Below are 21,582 nucleotides of genomic sequence, written 5' to 3'. Positions count from 1 at the left end.
ATATGTAGATTTTTTTCTTTTTTTCTTTTTTCTTTTTTGATAAAAACAAGAAAGTACTGTAAATGTATTTTTGCTCTCAATTTTCTGAATTTTTTTTTCTAGCTTACTTTAAGAACACAATATATATTACATATAACTACAAAATACGTATTAACTGTTAATGTTATTGGTTAAGATTTCTGTTCAACAAGGCTATTAGTAGTTTTTGGGGAGTCAAAGTTTTCAACTGTGCAGGGGTATCAGCACTCCCCCGTGTTATTCAAGGGTCAGCTGTACTTCCAACTGTGCAGGTACAAAGGTTATTAGAAGGAGTGGCCTGTTCTGAAAAACAGTGGGGAGGTTCCTCAAAAAGTTGAAAATAGAGCTACCCTATGACCCAGCAATTGCACTACTGGGTATATACCCCAATGATACAAATATAGTAATCCAAAGGGGCACCTGCACCCCAATGTTTACAGCAACAATGTCCACAATAGCCAAACTATCCATCGACTGATGAATGGGTAAAATGTGGTATATATAGACAATGGAATATTCCTCAGCCATCGGAAAGGATGAAATACTGCCATTTGCAATGACGTGGTTGGAACCAGAGGGTTTGTGCTAAGTGAAATAAGTCAATCAAGAAAGATAATTATCATATGATCTCACTGACATGTGGAATTTAAGAAATAAGGTGGAGGATCATAGGGGAAGAGAAGAAAAAATGAAAAGATGAAACCAGAAAAGGAGACAAACCATAAAAGACTCTTAATCTTACAAAAGAAACTGAGGGTTGCTGGCGGGGAGACAGGTGAGGGGTAGGGTAGCCAGGTGACAGACATTGCAGAGGGTATGTGTTATAATGAGCACTGGGTATGATATAAGACTGATGAATCACAGACCTGTACTCCTGAAACAAATAATACATTATATGTTAAAAAGAAAAAAAAAAAAAAGTGGCTTGAAAAGAGAGTCCATAAGGGAAGGGACAAATTCTACATTCTGATACACAATTGCACAGTCGTTTGTCATTCAACATATAGTTCACAGTCTAGTAGGAGAGAAAAGTAAGTAAACAGGTACCTAAAATACAACGTGTGAAGTATAATAACAAGCCCATGTACAACATTAATGAAAAAAGGAGGGACAAATTTCCATGGGGTCATGAGGAGAGTAAGCAAGGAGGGAAAGGGAAGGGAGGAATGGTGATTTCATCAGGGCCCTGAGGATGAGCAGGAGTTTACTGGAAAGAAGAGAAAAGATATTTCTGGCAATAGGAACAACACAAGCAAGGGCATGGTGAAATGAAAGCATGTGGTGTCTTTGGGGACTGGCTGTGGGGGAGTAAAGAGGAGACTGACGATGAAAGTGAAAACGAGGCCAGATCGTGAGGAGCTTTAAGCCCCACGCCAAGGAACTGGGCTTCAGTACAGTAGGCATGAAGGTTTTAGGCAAAGAATAATGTCATATAAGCACTATGAGACACCCTTTCTAACATTAAAATTTTCCAAGGCTATAAAAATATGTAAAGTTTCCACCATAAAGTTCCACTATATGCGTGGAACATATAGAAGAACATTAATTCCAGAACCCCCTGAAATCATGCCAAAGTCCCCATTGGCCCTGAGTCCAGTTAAGGGTTCCCAGAAGACAGGAACTATTTACTATTTATTCTTCTTTGGATTACCAGGACATGGGATACAGTGGAATCAACAGGAACTGGTTTGTGATGAAGAATAGTTTTGAGACTGAACAAAAGATGACTCCAAGGTTCCTGCCTGATCACCTCAATGGGGTGCTGAGGAGAAGTATGTTAAGTTTTGCCTGGGAGACATTAAGATTCAGAAATCTACAAGATACCCAAGTGTTCTGCCCATAAGCAGTTAAAACACAAGCTTGGGGCTCCAAAGAGAGTCTGCAACCAGAGATATGAATTTGAACATTGCTATGTTCTGTAGTGGCAAGAGCCACTGAACCCATGTGGATGGATGAGGTCACTGACCATGAACAGGACCCAGCTCAGAATCTAACAATCCCAGGGCAAATAGGAGACTAGACAGAGACAGAGAAAGATCAATCAGAGGAGGAGAAACAAGACAGTTATCTGGTGAGTTTAGGAAGGTACACAGTTCAGAAAACATTTGGGAGTGTGGTGTCAAATGACAGAGGGTCAATTAGTACAAAGACTAAGTGGCTGCTGGATTTGGAAACTGGGTAGTCTCTGATTTTCATTTCTCTGGAGTGGGTAAAGAATAGACAGGGTTGAAGCACAAACGAAAAAAAGGAAAGAAGAGGCAGTGCAGCTCACTCTGCTCAGTGAGTATGGCAACAAAGAAGAGACAGGTGCTGACGGGCGCTCTGCTTGGGAGAAGGACGCACACTTGGAGCATTATCTTTTTTTAGAGGACTTCTATCTAGAGACTCTGAGAACAGGACTGCCTTCAGTATTCTTACAGCACCTACTAGATTGTATAATAAAAAGAGCAGAGCTACTAAATTGCTATTTAGAGATGCATGATATAGATCTCTCACGTACTTCATTAAATTTTAACTAAAGTGCCAGTGTAAAAGGGAGAGCACTAGACTGACCCAATTAGGCGGTCATTAAATTCAAGTCATTTACCTGTACGGGGTGACAGATGAAAGAGGCCACGCCTTTTTATATCATTTGACAGGCTCTGTGAGCAATGCTGGGAATGCTGTAAGACGTTACCTTAATTCCTTCACCCTGGGCTGCACAAGGACATACTCACCTCCATAGTAGAGTCCTGTAGCAGTGCACATCCGCCACTGTCCCTGATACATTCCTGCTCTGCTGGGGCTGCACATCTGGACGCTGACATCTGCAATCTCTTGGGGCTCTAGCGATCTCACCATCACCATGTTCACATGTCCAAATTGGTCTCCCCCGACATATTTAAGACAAACCCCTGGAGGCCAGGCCTCTGCCCCTGAGTTCAAGCAAAAGAAAAAAATGTTAGGCAATTAGTGGTCCTAGGATGGGTGCAGTTCATTACAAAACTGTAGAAGAGGGCTCTCTCTCTTTTGCACATACGTGAACATAGCCACATATCCTTGAGCTACATAATGTCACAAGACTGGCCAGAAGGAATTATCAGAGTTAACAACCTCTGACCAACAGTCTATCCCTAAGATAAGGCACATATGACCAAAGCAAGGCAGTTCCTCAAGAAGATGCGTTTCAGGGCACCCCAGGCGAGGTCACACATTACACTGAATCCATGGAATCTGAGAATGATGTTCACGAAGAGCCATGGAAATGAAGCACAGACCCACATCTTTGGAGGCCTGCTTTCTTCACTAGGCGGTAACACATGCCTATTTTCACGAGAACTTTTTAAGCTCACATTCTAAGTAAAAATACATCTGATTATCCCCAGTTTTTCTATCAAGGCAAGTGGATGAAACATGTGAGGGATAATTTCTATATTCCTTTCATTTTAAAATATTTCCCCTGATGTACGACTTTTCCTTCTGGAGTCCTTAACTATGAAAAGACCAAGGTGCAAGAGATTCTGCATATATGAGACAGAGGAGTCAAATGAAAGTTTCCTTTTCAGGTTCAAACAGTAATGGGATAAACTCCCCTAGTAAAAACACACTGAACTGTGGTCTCAGAGGTGATTATACCAGCCAGAAGTATGGGTACAAAGGACAGGAATAGCAATACAGGGACAAGACACTGGCAGGAATGTCTTTCCTCCTTTGGGAGTGATAAAGATCTTATTTGGGTCCCTCCTTCTGTGTACCTGTTTCCATGCAAACTAATTCAAAATGAGCAATCCATATATTGGCTTGTTCTGACAAGTCACAGCACCACAGAGAGACTAGAGGTTATCTTTCCAGTGAAGTCTCTTCAATATATTTATTTTTACTGTAGACAGAAACCTCTGTATCTTTTGGGGGTATATATACATCCATTATAAAAATAAATCACCGTGAAAAGGCGGACATGGCAGGAATCTAAGGACAAAGCACACTTGAAATGTGTCTCCTGAGAGTATTCTAGGATGCCTTGGTTCCTTGTTCTCAAAGTGCCAGACTGATTTTGATATACCCAGTGAAAAGCGAACCAGAGAGAAAGGCAGCTATAGCTACATGGCTGAGCTCTCAGCCCCGTAATGAGCGGCACACTCTGTGGCTCTTGCACCTTAAGGGGTGGCAGAGGAAGAAGTTGGCAGTGTTTTGTCAGACCCACTTAAAAACACACCTGCCAGCAAAGTGCCCTCTTAAGTTAACACCATAAAGGGCAACTGCTGCTGGTGGAAAGCTTGTGGATGATACCCTGGCCAGACATGCAAATTGTTTTGCATTTCTGGGGCCTATGGTCTTGGCGAAAGCATATTTGTCTGAGGTCAAGAATAGTAGCAGCTGGCATGGAGGACCTTGGAAAATGTCAGTCTCTTTAAAGACCCAGATCTAGGAGGAAAATTCAATGGCTGTGTTAGGGGTGAATTCACAATTATTCTTTCAAATGCACACACACAGATGCACAACACCCATAATAAGACAACATGTGTTTGTATGAAAACCCAAGAATGTGTCTATTTTTGAACTTCTAAGAAAGTAAGGAAAACCAAGACTGTCTGGGTGCGGGAAATACTTGGCCGTCCTGAGCAGACAAGCACAAGCAGCTGAGGCAGTCAGAGCTCTCAGCTATGCAAAGAGGGAGTGCTTCTGTGCTCCCTGGAGATCAAGTTAGTTGGTAAACATTAAGTGATTAACAAGTTATGCAGCTAGGGTCCTGATCTAATGTTTTAGTACGCCAGACACTTTATTCATGTGGTGCCTGGAGAGCTTGTTGGAGAAAAAATTGGATGAATTATCCACCATCAACTCTAAGGTGTTAATCTGCTGTAAAGTGAAGAACCAATCATTTACCCTCTGAGACTTACCAAGCACTCACTACAACATTTAGCTCTTACAGTCTAGTAAGTCAGGTAACTCTAAAAAGGTTAAAGATACCAGATTTTATATAGAAGGAAGGGAGGAGCACCTGGGTGGCTCAGTGGGTTGAGCCTCTGCCTTAGGCTCAGGTCATGATCTCAGGGTGCTGGGATGGAGCCTAGCATTCAGCTCTCTGCTCAGCAGGGAGCCTGCTACCACCTCCATCCCCGTCCCACCTACTTGTGATCTGTCAAATAAATAAATAAAACTTAAAAAAAAAAATAAAGGAGGAAGAAGAGAAATAGTGTTAAGCTATATGGACCATCAGCATACCTAAAATCTGAATTTGAGAAATGTAATACAACAGGGCTTCAAATTAAGTCTCAGTTACAAACTGGCTTGATGGGGGGGACAGATACATCTAGAAGAAAGGAAAGATTAACCTATGTTTTATGACTTTCCAAGTTAAGTATCACAAAAACACATATGATCAAGGCTATGATTTCTTCAGTTATCATGGGAATATGATTTTATTTAAAAAAAAAAAAAAGTAAAAACAAAACAAAAAAAACCTGACATGGCAATTTTGAGATGACAGAAAACATGGCTTCAGTTCCAGAAAGCCTTGACTTACTAGGGATAAGTGATTACACCAACAGTTGGGAGATAACAATGAACATCCGAAGATCAATAAGGAAGATAATCCTTAATGAAGATCCCCTATTCTTTTTAATCCCTAGAAGTTTGGAGACTGCATTTCAAATTGAGCTGCAGGCAAAAACGGGAACGTCATTGATCCTGTCACCATTTTCTTCCCATACCTGATGTAAAGTGACTGGAATATAACAACATCTGCTAAATGGATGAAGCAGAATTACCTTCTCTATAGTTCAGCTGAAGAGAAAGGCACAGAAATTAACTATTTTAAGGACCCAAAAGTAAATGGAGAAAACAGTTGTTCTTTTTCAAGTTTTCTCAACTCATGCTTTATGTTCATAAAAAATAAAGTTGACTGTGAAGCCACTGCCTCACATGACAATCACCAACTACTTCGCCAAAGTCCAAGAAATACCAGTGTTGCCATAACGTGCTCAGCTTAACATTCATGATGGCTGCACAACAGAGGGTGGTTGTAACAAATAAGAAGCTAAAGCATTGATGAGGGAAATTGTTCCTTTTCACATTGGATGGGCAGTTTCAAATTTTTACTTTCAATTTTAATTGTAAGGTTTCCTGTTCAAGGTTCCCAAGCTTCTAAAATTTATATGGTGCCAAAAGCTTGGGTCCTGGGATTCCACATCTAAGTCATTAAATGTCTGGCTTCTGTTTTTCCATGGTCTTAAAAGTTGAATTTTAAACAATGTGTGATATTAGCTTCTTTGGGGAAACTGCCAGGACAGCTATATGTAGTTCCTGCCAATCTCATCTGTTGTATATTCAAATGCCTGGCATGCCTAAAACATGACAGCAGAGAGATACCATGAAAATTATTTATGAAACTATTTCAGTGAGCACTTTTCTCTTAAGAGAAGATTATGAATGAGAGCAAAAGAGCCAGAGGAGAAATAGCTAAGGCCTGTTGTATTTCTGAGTTACCCTACTTCCAGAAAGAACTTATAGGCCAGATGAGAATGATGCTAAAGAACAGTACACGTGCATGCTTTCCTTCTTTCTCTTTACTAACATACCTATTGCTTAGTTATACAAGGCCAGGTTCTTCTTAATCAAATGGTAAGCATGTAGCTGATAGATACAAAACTATTTGAAAAAGGATGAACAACTTTCAAAAGGATAAAAAAAACACTATGTGTTCAAAGTAACCTGAAGGGTAAAATCGCCAGCCAATTGTTGCCCAACTTTTCAAGAAGTGTTCAGGCACAAGAATGGCCTTTCACAGGAATAAAGACTGCAGATCCAGAGGCTTTTTTAAACTGGACTTTCCACGCAATACCAAGTGGAAAAAGCAGCCAGCCCCACCAACACAGCTTTTCTCCAACGTGAAAGAAAGGTAGGCTTTTTGGGGTTCTGATTTGACATTTAACCATTTTATATCAATCCCTCCCAATCCCCCATTAAATGAAGAACTGCCTGGAGAGTGAGTAGATGTATCGAGATTTCTAACATAAAAAATGATTTCTGCGACAAGAGTATCTCAAATATTTTAGTGGTACTCTAAGAACTTTTAATATTTAAAAACACTATAAAGAACTCACAGAAAGGCAGCCATTTTAAGTGTTTTCACTATAAATAAGCAAAGTCTTAATTTTTTTAACCAAATAAAATTGAATTCATGTGAAGTTTCAAAAGCAGTTTTGATTAGCAACTAGCAGGTTTTAGTAATTCTGAGAAAAAACATGATGAACAGAAGCTGAACTTAAGAGACTGTTTTAGGGGCACCTTGGTGACTCAGTCAGTTAAGCACCTGACTCCTGATTTCAATTCAGGTCATGATTTTGGATCACAGGATCAAGTCTCATGTCAATCTGAGACGGGCTCTGCTAAGTGCAGAGTCTGCTTAGGATTCTCTCCCTCCCTCTCCTACTGCCCCTCCCCATGTGCGCTCACTCTTGAGCACATACATACATGTATACATATGTAAGATCTTAAGAAAGAGAGGGATTATTTTATATTTTTAAAAGCCCACATCAGGAAAAGTAAGAAATTAAACCCCCCAAAAAGGAAAGAAATAAGGCAAAAAATAATTAAGCTTTGAAAAAAAGAACTTTAAGAAAAATAGAAAACATGGCTACTTTTCCATATAGCCAAGTGTCTACTTTCCATATAGCCACTGTTACAACCAAAAGGGAAAAGAAGCTAATGAAAATCTTACAAAGCCACGAATGTCTCCAGTCATCTACAACATTGGATAGATCCAGATTATATGCGTTTCCTCAGTGACACACTAAACTTTTATCCAAGGGAGAGTTACTTTTAATTAAGTCAGAAAAACTAAGAATAGCAATCTGGTACATTAATTACTATATAAAAGGCTAGCTTAGTCAATCTTACCCCATCATAAAAAAATTAAAGTACAAAGAACTAAAAAGTAAACAGTCAATAAAAGGTCACTTTTACAGGTTTATTACATCAACTCACATCAGATCACCTTGCTAGATACGGTTCCCTCCCACACACAGGTTTTTAGCTAAATATGCCTTCTGCCTAGTTTCCATCTCTCAGAATTCCTCGTTAAGTCCTCAGTAACAAGGAGGTTAAAGCATTCTGATCTGATCAGCAGCATGAGTAATTATTGCATGAGACAAGCAACACTAAACCCACTCAAATTTAAAAAGTCATTACAAAAGAATTTAACAAGCAAAAGGTAATAATTGTTACCAGACACATATTCAGATCCTTCTTTCAAAGAACTACTGCTAACTTATTTTTAATTTTTCTTAAAGTCAGCAGTATATTACAACAATGTTTCTAAAAAATTCTCAATCTTTCCATCTTTCCCATTCTGAGCAAATCCCACATTTCTTACCCTATTTTTCAAAGTTGGTATTAACATTTCAGAGAGATATCTCAATGAAATTTCATAAAGAATCATCCTTGCACCTACAAAGAAAAGAGCTTTCAAAAGAGCAGATGCTCGCAGCTCTTTCTAACCACCTTGTTCTATTCAAGGATGTACCTCCTCTAGCCTGCTGGAAAGAACTGGAAGATTAATTAGAGCAGAATTAAAATGATGGAGTAGAACTGTACAGGTGGAGATAATACCACCACCACACACAGGCCTAGTTCCTGGTATCAAATGAATATTGAATTGTTTAGAGACCATCAAGACCTAAATTAAAAAAAAAAAAAAAAAGATCTGGATTATTTTTTCCTGATCTAGGGCAGGGGACATTTCACTGACGTTTGGTCATCACACCAGTACAAAAAAGTATTACATCAGGGTGCCTGGATGGCTCAGTCTGCCTTCCGCTCAGGTCATGATCCCAGGGCCCTGGGATCAAGCCTGGCATCAGGCTTCCTGCTCAGTGAGGAGTCTGCTTCTCCCCGCTCTCCCTCTGCCCCTCCGCCCGCTCCCACTATCTCTCTCTCTTAAATAAATAAAATCTTAAAAAAAAAGGTACTACATCATGTATAAGAAAAAACTCAGTTACAAAAGTATATAACTTAAGCTAAAACATTTCCTTGTTTGTTTTAACTACTAAAAAAAGAAAATAGGGCAATGAAGAACTGCCCATTATCCACTTACCGGAATTCTGGATCCGCCATGTCTTTATAAACTGAGTATCAGGAGGTATCGACTCCCCTTCTCCTATGGTGACATCTTCAACAAATGACATAGAGGGCACACTGATGTTTGGGCTCTCAAAGTCATAATAGGCGCCAATTGCTGCTTGTAGGTTCCTACAAACAAAAAGAAAAGGCAAAAGATTTTACTTTAGTCCTGTCCAGGATATATTACCTTGATTGTCAAAACAAATGGAAAAAGCCCGTTTCTCACAGTTTGGTATTGGAACACAGGCTTCTGGTATATAAATTTTTAGAGTCACTGATTCTGAGGATCAACAGAAAAAACACCAAGACCAACAAACTTGAGCAGCACTTTCCTCTCAAGTGCCCACATAAAAAGTAAGAAGACACTTAGCACCATCAGTAAAAGGATGAGGAAACCTCTTGCCCACAAGGATAGCAAGTATGGGTGAGGAAGTCAATTAAGAGAGTGCTCCTCTATAACCCCGATAGGTATTCAAAAAAACTCTATTTTAAAAGATATTCTAATTATTTAATTTTTTTTGAAAAGGCAACACATGCAGATGGTTCAAAAAGTTTTATACGGTGAAAAACAGCCATCCTTTCTCTTCTTTCCTACACACACAAACACACACATAAACACATGTAACTGCTCACACTACCTTCTTCCATATCCTTCCAGAACTTCCTTATGCGCATACAAGCAAATAATACATATTTTTAGGGGCACCTGGGTGGCTCAGTGGGTTAAGCCTCTGCCTTTGGCTCAGGTCATGATCCCAGGGTCCTGGGATCGAGCCTCACATCGGGCTCTCTGCTCTGTAGGGAGCCTGCTTCCTCCTCTCTATCTGCCTGCCTCTCTGCCTACTTGTGATCTCTGTCAGATAAATAAAGAAAAAATCTTTAAAAAAAATAAATAATACATATTTTTATTTCTCCCCCTTTTACACAATTAGTGGCTTATTTATTATACAATGCCCTCTGCTTTAGTACCATGGAAACATTCCTATGTCAGTACATAATGAATATCCTGTTTTTTATAGCTGTATCCATTGTACAGATACATCATTATGTCTACTTCTAAGCTTGTTTCCAATCTTTAATTCTTCCATAAACAGGCTTAAGCAAACATTTTACATACATGCAAGTGTATCTATAGGATAAATTCCTTTAAGTGATACTACTGCTGGGTCCAAGGGTATACATTGGTGGTTTTAACAGATACATTCTAAACTTCCCTCCATAAAGTTGTACACTTACTGCTCCCATCAAGAAAGTATGAGTGTCTATTTCCCCATTTGTTCATCAACAGTGTTCTTCCAAAGTTTTGGATTTGTGTCAATCTGACAGATTAAAAATAAGATCTCAGTGAGAACTTAAAATGGTTTTCTCTCGTTGCACAAAAGGTTAAGTATCATTTACATGTTTATGAGCCGTTAGTAGTTTCTGTTCTGGAAGCACCATTTTATAAATGATGGTGTTCTTTTTAATTACTCATAAACCCCCTTATGTCAAAAGGAACTACCAAGCACACAAACCAAAGTCCCTAATTGAACTGAAACACATGACTGACAGTGCATTCATCCATGCCAGAAACCAAATGCCACTAAGGGGTTTAAGCAAGCTGTGTTCATTAGAGAGATCAAAGAAATTGCTAGTAATTACATTAACTGCTCCTCTTAAGATCTTAAACTAGTGACATCATCTCCAGTCCCCACAGCAGACAACAACACAAATTGTATTTTTCCCAACATAACCCAACCATAAGCCAATGGATTCAGTGGGTTGTTTTTAATTATGCACAAACATAGCATGAAATAAGCTCTGACAGTATATAACTGTTCAATAGACATACTGTTAACAGCAAATACTTTTCTGCTGGGGGCCTGCCTGCTCCTCCAGGTGTTTGCAGCTGCCAGAAAGGAAGGCTATAAATAGAGCAGCTGCCTCAGGTCAAGCCTCACCCAATGGTGGCTTGTCATTTTAGTTAGTAATGACTGGAATTACACCACCACCAACTGCCTGCCTCTTGTGTGCCTACGAGATAAAATTTACACGGAGCAGAGCTGGGCCAGGGGCCAAACTGCCTGTTTGCCTGTCCATTCAATAGGAAGGCTTGGACTTTAGTCTTCCTAGCAACTTCCTTCTGTAGCTGAATGTGACTGATCAAACCTGGTGACGCCCAGCCTCTACCACCGACAGAGAGGCCTTAGGAATGTATCTGGAATCAGCCTTACATTTCGGAATTAGGGACACAATGAGGAAAAGAAAAGTGAGCTTAGTTTGTATTTTGTTCTTCTGAAAACTTTTTGTAAAAGCTATGTGTCCATCCTTTTATAAAGGTAATTTTTCTGCTGCAGGAACTCCAGCAAGTAGCCTGCTGAATTGTTTTCTGTTCACTTGGCTGTAAAATATGCTTGGGAGGGAAGAAACTATTTGCGCACTCAGGACAATTGCCAATTCTCATCCCCAGCATGTGTCATATTTCACCACTTGGCTCTGCCTGATATCAGAAAGGACTCAAGACCACTGCAGTAGAAAGATGAACACGTTCACCTATCCTACTTAGATCTGGCCGCCTCAAATCTTGTTTCACACAGCCCAATTCACCCCACAGCCAAGCCAACAAAACTATTTTATTTATACCTGCTTTGTATAGGTAATTCAGCCAAAGAAAGATTAAGAAACACTTTTAAAGCCCAAAGTGAAACCGAAAGTAGTGAACTGGACTCCTGGCAGGAAGTAGGAGTGGAGGATGACAAAGCAAATTAATTTCCCAAGTACAAGGCCAAGTGTGGACTTAAGCCCAGTGGCGCTCTAACCCATTCGGCAGGTACACAACTTAAAATGTGGGTACACAGCTTCTTGGCACTTGGACCACTTAGATCACCACCTTACTGGGCCAACCACTGGCAGAAATAGACCAAACAGCTCCAACTCAGTTTGAGAACAAGCAGATACGAGTGCATGTATTCCTGTTCAAATCAACACACTCAGCTATTATTAGTGAAATAGAACTGGCTGAGGAAATGGGAAAAGGAAGAACAGGGACTCCATATTCGGCCCAGTCTGAAAGTTTAAACTTCCAGTTTCCTCCAGTTTTTGCTCAAAGAAGTTTTTAATTTGATTTCAGACTAAACCAAAAGGACCCTGAAGAACAAAAAGACAAGCAGTGTAACTGAGGAAAAAGGCATGGGCCAAGATGATGGTGATGGCTATGAATATGCCTAATGCCACAGAACTGTACACTGCAAAATGGTTAAAATGGTAAAATTTAAAATTACTTTGTTTGGAGGCAGCTCCTATGCCTGGCTGAACAGCTTTGAACAAGTGGCTATGCATCTATGTCTGCATACTCATCTACAAAACTAAATTTTTTTATCAGAAGGATGGCTTATATTTTATATTACAAAGTTAGGCAATGATAAGATTGGCTGTGAAGACTGGATGAGACGTGTGTAAATGCCCTAGGGTCAGCATTCAACCAATATTTAACTAATAATGAGCACTTACCCATGTGCTAGGCACTCAACCCAAGACTAGGGATAGAACAGAGAGCAAGATGGGCAAGGCCCCTACTTTTACACTGCTTATAGTCCAGCAGACTTCAGCAAGCCAGAGACATTCAAAAAGGGTATCTCCAACTGTCTCTCCCACTGAGGTTATCAGCCCAAGGCAGCTTTTCCTACTTCAGTGAAAAATGGGTTTGGTGCACAACAGTTTCAAATGCACTGATAATCAGGTTAACCTGATTTGGAGCAGAAGAATTTGGATGTTGGTATGTGCTCCCTAATAAAATGCAATTTTGTAACCCAAAAGCAATATTGTCCAACATTAATTTTATAGAGAAACCCACAAATGCACTGACAGGTAAATAACTTGTCCCATGCTAGACCATCAATTAGGAGGATTTATTCAAAGGCATAAATCTTTTAGCTTATCCAGAACTTTCCAATTATCTAATAATATTCTGAACACCTTTCTTAAGAACATAATAATTACCATCATGAATTCCTTTTTAAAATGATTTATTTATTTATTTGAGAGAGAGCCAGAGCAAGAGAGCACATGAGTGCACAGGCACCTGTGGGGGTGAGGGGCCAGAGGGAGGAGGAGAGAATCTCAAGCAGACTGCTCCCTAAGTATGGGGCCTGGCTCAGGGCTCGATCTCACAACCAGAGATCATGACCTGAGTTGAAATTAAGAGCTGGACACTTAACCAAATGAGCCACCCAGGCGCCCCCCATCATCTCATGAATCCTATAAACAAATGAGTTATGGGGCACCTGGGTGGCTCAGTTGGTTGAGCAGCTGCCTTCATTCGGGTCATGATCCCAGGGTCCTAGGATCAAGCCCCGCATTGGGCTCTCAGCTCAGCAGGGTGTCTGCTTCTCCCTCTCCCTCTGCCTGCCACTCTGCCTACTTGTACTATCTCTCTGTCAAATAAATAAAAATCTTAAAAGAACAAAACAAATTATTGTAACCCTCCTCAGATGAATTATTGAAAATGGCCAAGCATCTAATCTAACAAAAATTCACAAACACAGAACATTTATGTTTGCACTATGTATACATACACAGGTCAGATTACCAATCTTATGAAGGAAGAAAGTCTTCTATCTGCTGAATATACAATCAGGAACATCACCCAAAAATATGGGGGTAGAAAAGAGTTAAGAAAATCAGGAAATCAGAATTAAAAAGGGGATGTCAGAAGACTAAGCAGATTCTCAGGAAAGTAAGATTAGATAACCTTCTCTTTCCATTCTCTAAATAAGAAACTAAAAAAGATCCGAATTAGTCATGAGAAAAAGAAAACTACCCAAATTCTGGACACAAATTAAAATGGGAAATCAGAATAACGAACTGATCTAGTTAAGCACAAACAGCATCTCTGGGCTGTGAGCAATACTTACTCTGAACCACAAGAAGTTTCTCACCTCTGGAGTGGCAATAATACTCTGTTAAGGCCACAAGCCCACTCTAATGTGACTGAAATTATCTCTAATGTGACTGAAATTATCTCTGAACGACTGAAACACCAGCCTAGAAAAAGGATCAGCAAAGTCGAAAACGTTCTTAATAGGGCTTTCCAACATCAACTCGAGGGGAATCAAATGTAGAAGATAAGAAAGGGGGGTCAAAAAATAAGTATTTGTGACTACCATGAAGAAACTGATAATTTCATGAAACCAGAAGAGGATGGCAAGTAGGCAATAGGAATTGGGCTGAAGAAGGCTCAGCATTTTCAAACCTAAAAATTAACTCATGGATGATACTATTTAATATGTGAAGACTATGAGAAAAAACTTATAGAAAATTTCAGTAAGAGGAGTAAGGTCACACTAGCATTTACCTGCTTCTTAGAGCCCCTAGCAAGTCCAAGATTGTTTCTTCTCTCTTCTTTTCCTGTCTATTTGCTGATCCATTAATTTTTTTAGTTTTTAAAACTGGTCCTTCTAACTACCATCAGCAGTTATACCCTTTCCAAATAGAAAGTAAAGAACAAGCATTCTGCCGTGAAAAGACAAGGAGGTGGTAGCACTGTTCCTAGATTTAAAGAGACGTAACCACCAACACAATACATGGTCCTTGAAGTCCTTGATTGGATTCCAATTCCTTAAAAACACAAAAGAGGGTTATAAAAGATACATCTGGGGGCAACTGAGGACATTTAAACATAGGCTAGGTATCTTTTACTAATAAAAAATTTTTGTAAAGTCTCTTCCTATCTTAGTTGTGGTTATTTAAGAGAATTAGTAGAAGCATGCTGAAATATTTAAGGATGAAGGGTTTTGATGTCTGCAACTTTCAAATGATTCAAAAAATATTTATACAGAGAAAACAAATTATGACAAAAACGTTCATCACTGTTGAATCTAGATGGTAAGAATAAAGGTAAACACTACAATTCTTCAAAATTTTCTGTAGGTTTGAAAAGTTTATACTAAAAAGGCAAATGGAAAAAAGAGAGAGAGAAGGTATCATTTTTCCTCCTCCTGGAAGTCAAGAAAATTCAGTGAAGAGAATTACTGCAACTGCCTTGGGAACATGAAGAGACCTACCAGGAACTTCAGGGGACCTAATGAGGATGTGCCTGATAAGCTAAGGATGCAATCAGAGGGAAAAACTGTTGTGTCCTTGATGATATAAACCACTAAATTAAATCTGGAAGCCCCAGAGTCATCTTACATTGGGCATTCTTGTCATCTGAGATAATAAAACTGGCTTAGTGTTTGTTTCTTTAGAAAGCAAGCAAGCAAGCAAGCAGATTCTAAGTACTGAGCAAATTCAACTCCAGCACTGAAGAAGTTTAGTTTCTAAGTGCCTTTGACTAATGGGTCATGATCAAACTATTTTTCCTTTTTTTTACAAAAATTGAGGTGAAAGTTACATAACATACAATTAACTAAAGTATCTAATTAAGTGGCATTTAGTATTTTCACGGTGTTGTGCAACCACCACCTCCCTCAAGCTCTAAAACTTTTTCGTCACTCATACCCACTAAGAACACCCCATACCCATTAAGTAATCATTACTCATTCCTCCTTTTCCCATCCCACCCCCCCCCACCATTCCCTGGCAACAACTAATCTTCTGTCTCTATGAATCTGCCTATTATGGTTAATTTACATAAAGGGAATCATATACTACGTGGCCTTCTGTGTCTGGCTTCTTTCACTTCGCATAATGTTTTCCAGCTTCATCCCAAGTTATAGCATGTTAATAAGTATTCTATTCCTTTTTATGGCTTACTAATATTTCATGCTATGTACACACCACATTTTGTTTAACCATTCATCTGTTGATAGGCATTTGGGTTGTTCCTATTTTTTTTTATTATTATGAGTAATGCTGCTACAACCATTCATATACAACTATCTGTGCAAGTATATGGCTTCATTTCTTTGGATACATAACCTTTGAGTAAACCTGCTAGGTCATATGGTAACTCTATGTTTAACTTTTTGAAGAATCACCAAACTATTTTCTGTAGTAGCACAACCATTTTACATTTCCACCAACAATGTACAAGGGTTCCTTTTTCTCCATGTCCTTGCCAACACTTTTTTTTTCCCCCAATTAGAACTATCCTACTAGGCATGAAGTAGTATCTGATGGCTCTGATTTGCATTGCCTTAATGACCAATGACCTTAAACATTTTTTCATGTACTTGCTGGCCATCTGCATATCCTCTTCAGAGAAATGTCTACTCAAATCCTTTGTTCATTTTTTGACTAAGCTTTTATCTTCCTGCTGTTGACCTGTAAGAGTTCTTTATATATTCTGGACAGCTTACCCTTATAATATAGATGATTTACAAATAGGCTGGTTTTTCTTTTTCTTAATAATGTCCTTTGAGGAGCACCTGGGTGGCTCAGCTGGTTAAGTGTCCAACTCTTGATTTCGGCTTAGGTCATGATCTCAGGGTGGTAAGATCAAGTCCCAAGTCCGCCTCCATGGAGTCCGGTTGTCCTTCTCCCTTTGCTCCTCCCCCTAACCCCTGCTCAAGTGCACTCTCAAATAAAACCTTTAAAAAGACAACCATGTTCTTTGATACACAAAAGCTTTAATTTTTATGAAATCCAATATATCTAGTTTTTCTTTCATTACTCGTGCTTTTGATTTCAAATATAAGAAACAACTGTCAAATCCAAGGTCATGCAAATTTATCCCTTTGTTTCTTCTAGTAGTTTGATTGTTTCAGCTTTTATTGTTCGCCACTGATCCATTTTAGTTAATTTTTGCATAAAGAGTAAGGTAGTAGTCTAACTTCATTCTTTTGCCTGTGGTTATCCAATTGTCCCAGCACCACACGTTGAGGAAGATCAAAGATTTTTAGAAGAAAAAAACAGTTGGGCAAACTCTTGGGTATGGGTGGAATCCTGCCCTATGTAAGACCCTCACCCTTGGTGACACATGGCAACTGCAATCAATGTGATGCTCAGATTTGGGAAATCAAATGGAAGAACAAGTGGAGACATGCATAGCACCCCACCTTGAGTCGAGTATGGTAATCCTTATGCTCAAGATCACCCTAAATACTTCCTATTCCCACTAGTTTCTAGGACTAAAGAAAGCAACAACATTTATCTAAGGATCAAATTACAAGATAAGCACAAAGTTTTTCCCTCTCTGCCTATCAGTAAGTATGCAGTATTTACCCATTTATTTTATTTAAGTTTTAACTCATTCATGACTGTAGGTACTGAAAACATAAAGATAAATAAGACAAAGTCTTTACTACAAAGAAAAGCTAAGTCTATTAAGATAGATTTGGGAACAATTAATCACAACTCAATGTGGTAAGGGTCAGAGGAGAAAAATAAGCAAGGGCTATGAAAGTACAGAGGAGGAAATACCTAATTCAAACTAAGACATCAAGGGAAAGCTTCATTGAGGGAAAGGTATAATATCAAAACTGATCGCCTCGTTAACCACTTGAAGGAGTAGTGAAGGAGCAGCTAGAGGGAGAGAATGTGCAAAGGCACACAGATGAAGGAGGGCTGTATTCCTCTTTTCTCTGGGAACCGCCTTCCATGTCCCCAGGAGAACAGATATAAAATAAGACAAGAAACTAACATGTTGGTAAATGACTCTGCTCCAAACCACAAAGGATTAGTCCAGGAATGAACACCTGACCCAAAGCAGAATCAATCTCAATGCTTCCCTGAGAATCTTTGCACTGGAGCCGAGAGAAAGCAATCTCTCCCTGAGTACCTGGAGCACTAAAGAGTCATATTTTGCCCACTGGAAAGGGCACAGAAAAGCAGTCTTCAGAGAAAAAAGACCACAAACCCATGAACAACCAAAAGAGAGAGGCCTGACAACATTCAAGTCCCTGATTCTGGCTGTTTCTGAAACCCAAATGAATTTCTTTTTCTTTCTTTCTTTCTTTTTTAAAGATTTTATTTATTTACTTGACAGACAGAGATTACAAGTAGGCAGAGAGGCAGGCAGAGAGAGAGGAGGAAGCAGGCTCCCTGCTGAGCAGAGAGCCGGATGCGGCACTCGATCCCAGGACCCTAGGATCATGACCTGAGCTGAAGACAGAGGCTTTAACCCACTGAACCACCCAGGTGCCCCCCAAATGAATTTCTAATTTAGGTTCTAAGATATCCTCACAGTATCTCATTACTGATTCTCATTTTTATTTGAGCTAGTTTGACAGGGTTCTGTTCACCACCTCCAATAAAAAACTGAAGTACTGCAAAAGTGACAAACCCAAAATGTGTAACAAAGTTAAAGTGAAATGAGGCCGCACCCATGTCAGGCTGGGAAGCCCAGTAGTCCTCGTGTGTAGCAAACCAGTTGGTTACACTCCATATGCACTCCCAAGCTACATGGAGCTTTATGAACTTTGGACAAGAAAAAAAAAATTGCTCACAGAAGACTGTGCTAACTTCAGTAAGGGTCTGCAAAAACAATTCAATCTGTGAAACACAATCCAGCCCAATCCAGCCTCCTAGAGAGGAAATGTGACACATAAAACAACAATATAATGATTAAGCAAAGGCCTTTCTGCCTATAAAGCCAAAGATCCAAAACCTCTAGTAGTCAGATAATCACTTTGCTGAATTTCAGCAACTAAATTCCTTGTGCTACTAAGAAATTGTGAGACCCTGGATGACTACAATGTAGACAGCCCCTTTCAAAACACTTCTCACAGCGTTCCCTCAAACTGCCATCCCCTCCCCTCATTATAAAGCATTATTTGACAGAAATGCAGTTGGGGGGAAGGCAATATCCAAGGGTGACATTCCACAGAAGATTTGAAAAAGCTCTAAATCCAGAATTTTCCAGACCCTGAGGTAGGAAGATAAGCAAAACCAAGGAGAATTAAACCTGGTCACAGCGATTCTCTTCAGCAATCTCAGAGACTAAAAAGCCAAAATACTACTAGAGTTGGTGGATATCAATGGGAACCAAACAGGATGAAATGGAAGATGAGCAGTGAACTGCAGTTTTAGAAGAGTTCTCTCAGCAGGAAGCTGGAATTACTGTTCTAGTCAAACCCTAGGTCCAAAAAGTGGCATCTTACTGGAAGGGGAAAGCTAAAGCAGCATGGGCCTCATAAAAGGAACTATTTCCCACCCTGTGCCTAGCCCCTTTCTCCTCCCAAGGTTGGTCCTAAAGAATATTGGACATGGGGAATCCTTTTGGGGCAAGCCAGGCTAAAGCCTTCAATCCTCTGCCAGTGAAATGAGTAATAGGGAACCATGAGACTTGCTGATTTTATTACACTGTTTCTACCTGCAGAAGACAGTATATGCTCTGTATGCTTCTGCTTTTATCCCCCAGGATAAGAATAGGGCCTGTCACATAGATGGTGCTTAATAAATGGAATGAACTTGTAACCAAAATACAGTACTTTTCCTTTCTCCTTTTTATCTGGTTTTCTTCTCATTTTCATTGAGAGGGCAGGGGAATGACAACAACAAAAATCTATCATTTAGCCCACAGGCTATAGCACCATGCAATAGTTTATCTGGACCAATCAAGACCAAATTAGGGAAAGCAGAGCTACCATCCTAAGACCCTCAGCTGGCAGGGTGGACACCTTAGACAGTAAGTCACAGTATGACAGCTGGACCTGAGTGGGTAGGGATCATCTCCCACTGGGGAGAAAGAGGAGAGCATCTGTAGTAGTTATTTGTTTAGGTAATGCCCTCACTTCCACGTATGACTCCTTAGGACAGAGTGAGGTCATTCCATAGTTAATGTGAGGGTGGGGGAACCCCAGAATTTGGAACTGAGAGTTTTCCCCACAGTATCTGGGCTATAAATACACATTTGGGAGCTTTTGACAGTCATGATTTTCTTCACCAGACAGAGACCACGGCAAACAACTACATAGAACATACATAAAAGAAACCTGAGGGGGTGCCTGAGTGGATCAGTTGTTACAGCACGCGATCCCTGACCTCAAGGATGTGAGTCCAAGCCCCACATTGGATGTGGAGCCTAGTTAAAAACAAACAAACAAACAAACAAACAAACAAGACAAAGAAAGAAAAGAAAGAAACCTGAGATATTGTAAAGTCCAGTTTTTTCTAAAGCCTAAACATATGCAGGTCTTTGGGTTCTGTATAACATAGCAACATCCTTAAAATACCTCCCTCTACTCCAACACACACATCTTTAGCATTATCTAGTTTGAACTGAGTTTGTTACCTGTAACATAATAGGCCCAGATTCACTCAAAATTACACTGTGTGGGGTGCCTGGGTGGCTCAGTGGGTTAAGCCGCTGCCTTCGGCTCAGGTCATGATCTCAGGGTCCTGGGATCGAGTCCCGCATCGGACTCTCTGCTCAGCAGGGAGCCTGCTTCCTCCTCTCTCTCTCTCTGCCTGTCTCTCTGCCTACTTGTGATCTCTCTCTGTCAAATAAATAAATAAAATCTTTAAAAAAAAAAAAATTACACTGTGTGTCCAGGGATAGTCTGTATGTGTGGTGCAAAGTCAGTTACAAGAGGCAGAAAAGGAACTGGAAAGATAAATTAAAACTTAACTCAGGGGGCACTTGGGTGGCCCAGTGGGTTAAGCCTCTGCCTTCAGCTCAGGTCATGATCTCAGGGTTCTGGGATCGAGCCCCACATCAGGTTCTCTGCTTGGCAGGGAGCCTGCTTCCCCCTCTCCCAGAGCCCTGCCTCTCTGCCTACTTGTGATAGATCTCTCTCTGTCAAATAAATAAATAAAATCTTAAAAAAAAAAAAAAAAAACTTAACTCAGATCCAGTAATCCCACGTTTGGGTATATATCCAAAAGAACTGAAAGCAGAATCTCAAAGAGTTATGTGCACATCAATATTCAAGCATTATTCATAATAGCCAAAAGGCAAAAGCAACCCAAGTGTCCATCAACAGGTGAATGGGTGAATAAAAATGGTATATGCATACAATGGAATATTATTCAGTCTTAAAAAGGAACATGTTACATTCTAAAACATGGATGAACTTTGAAGACATTATGCCAAGTGAAATAAGCCATCACACAACACACACACACACAAACAAGTACTGTATCATTCCACTTATATGAGGTACCTAGAGCAGTCAGATTCACAAAAGCAGAAAGTAGAAAGATGACTAACAGGGGCTAAAGGAAAGGGGAAATGGAGAGTTACTGTTTAATGAGTACAGAGTTTCAGTTTTGCAAGATGAAAAAGTTCTGACATGCTTAACACTACTGAATTGTATACTTAAAAATGATTACTATGGTGTATTTTATGTGTACTTTACCACAGTTAAAAAAAATTAATTAGGATGTGACCAATATGTTTCATTAAGAAATGTGGACTTCTAAAACCAAAAGAGAACATCTAGGAGTGCCTGGGTGGCTTAGTCGGTTAAGCATCTGCCTTAGGCTCAGGTCAAGATCCTAGGGTCCTGGGATTGAGCCCCACATTGGTCTCCCTACTCCACAGGAAGCCTGCTTGCTTCTCCCTCTCCCTGCCACTCCCCCTGCTTGTGCATGCTCTCTCTT

General features: G+C 39.9%; 1 protein-coding gene across 3 annotated transcripts in view; it reads right to left on the bottom strand.

Moving 5' to 3' along the window:
- ILRUN (inflammation and lipid regulator with UBA-like and NBR1-like domains) overlaps positions 1–21,582 on the bottom strand; it is a 94,611-nt gene that overhangs the window by 49,015 nt on the left and 24,014 nt on the right. For 2 of the 3 annotated variants that reach the window (XM_082732418.1, XM_082732420.1), the window contains exons 2-3: positions 9,095–9,249; positions 2,736–2,933 (exon numbers count right to left, since the gene is read on the bottom strand). In XM_082732418.1, the coding sequence (XP_082588544.1) occupies positions 2,736–2,933; positions 9,095–9,249 (353 nt within the window). The remainder of the gene's footprint in view (positions 1–2,735; positions 2,934–9,094; positions 9,250–21,582) is intronic. The other variant, XM_082732419.1, reaches the window with a different exon arrangement.

The sequence above is a fragment of the Mustela nivalis genome (assembly GCF_964662115.1).
Source record: "Mustela nivalis genome assembly, chromosome: 5".
Lineage (NCBI taxonomy): Eukaryota > Metazoa > Chordata > Mammalia > Carnivora > Mustelidae > Mustela > Mustela nivalis.
Note: the sequence above shows the minus strand (reverse complement) of the source record. Positions and strands in the feature narration are given on the sequence as shown.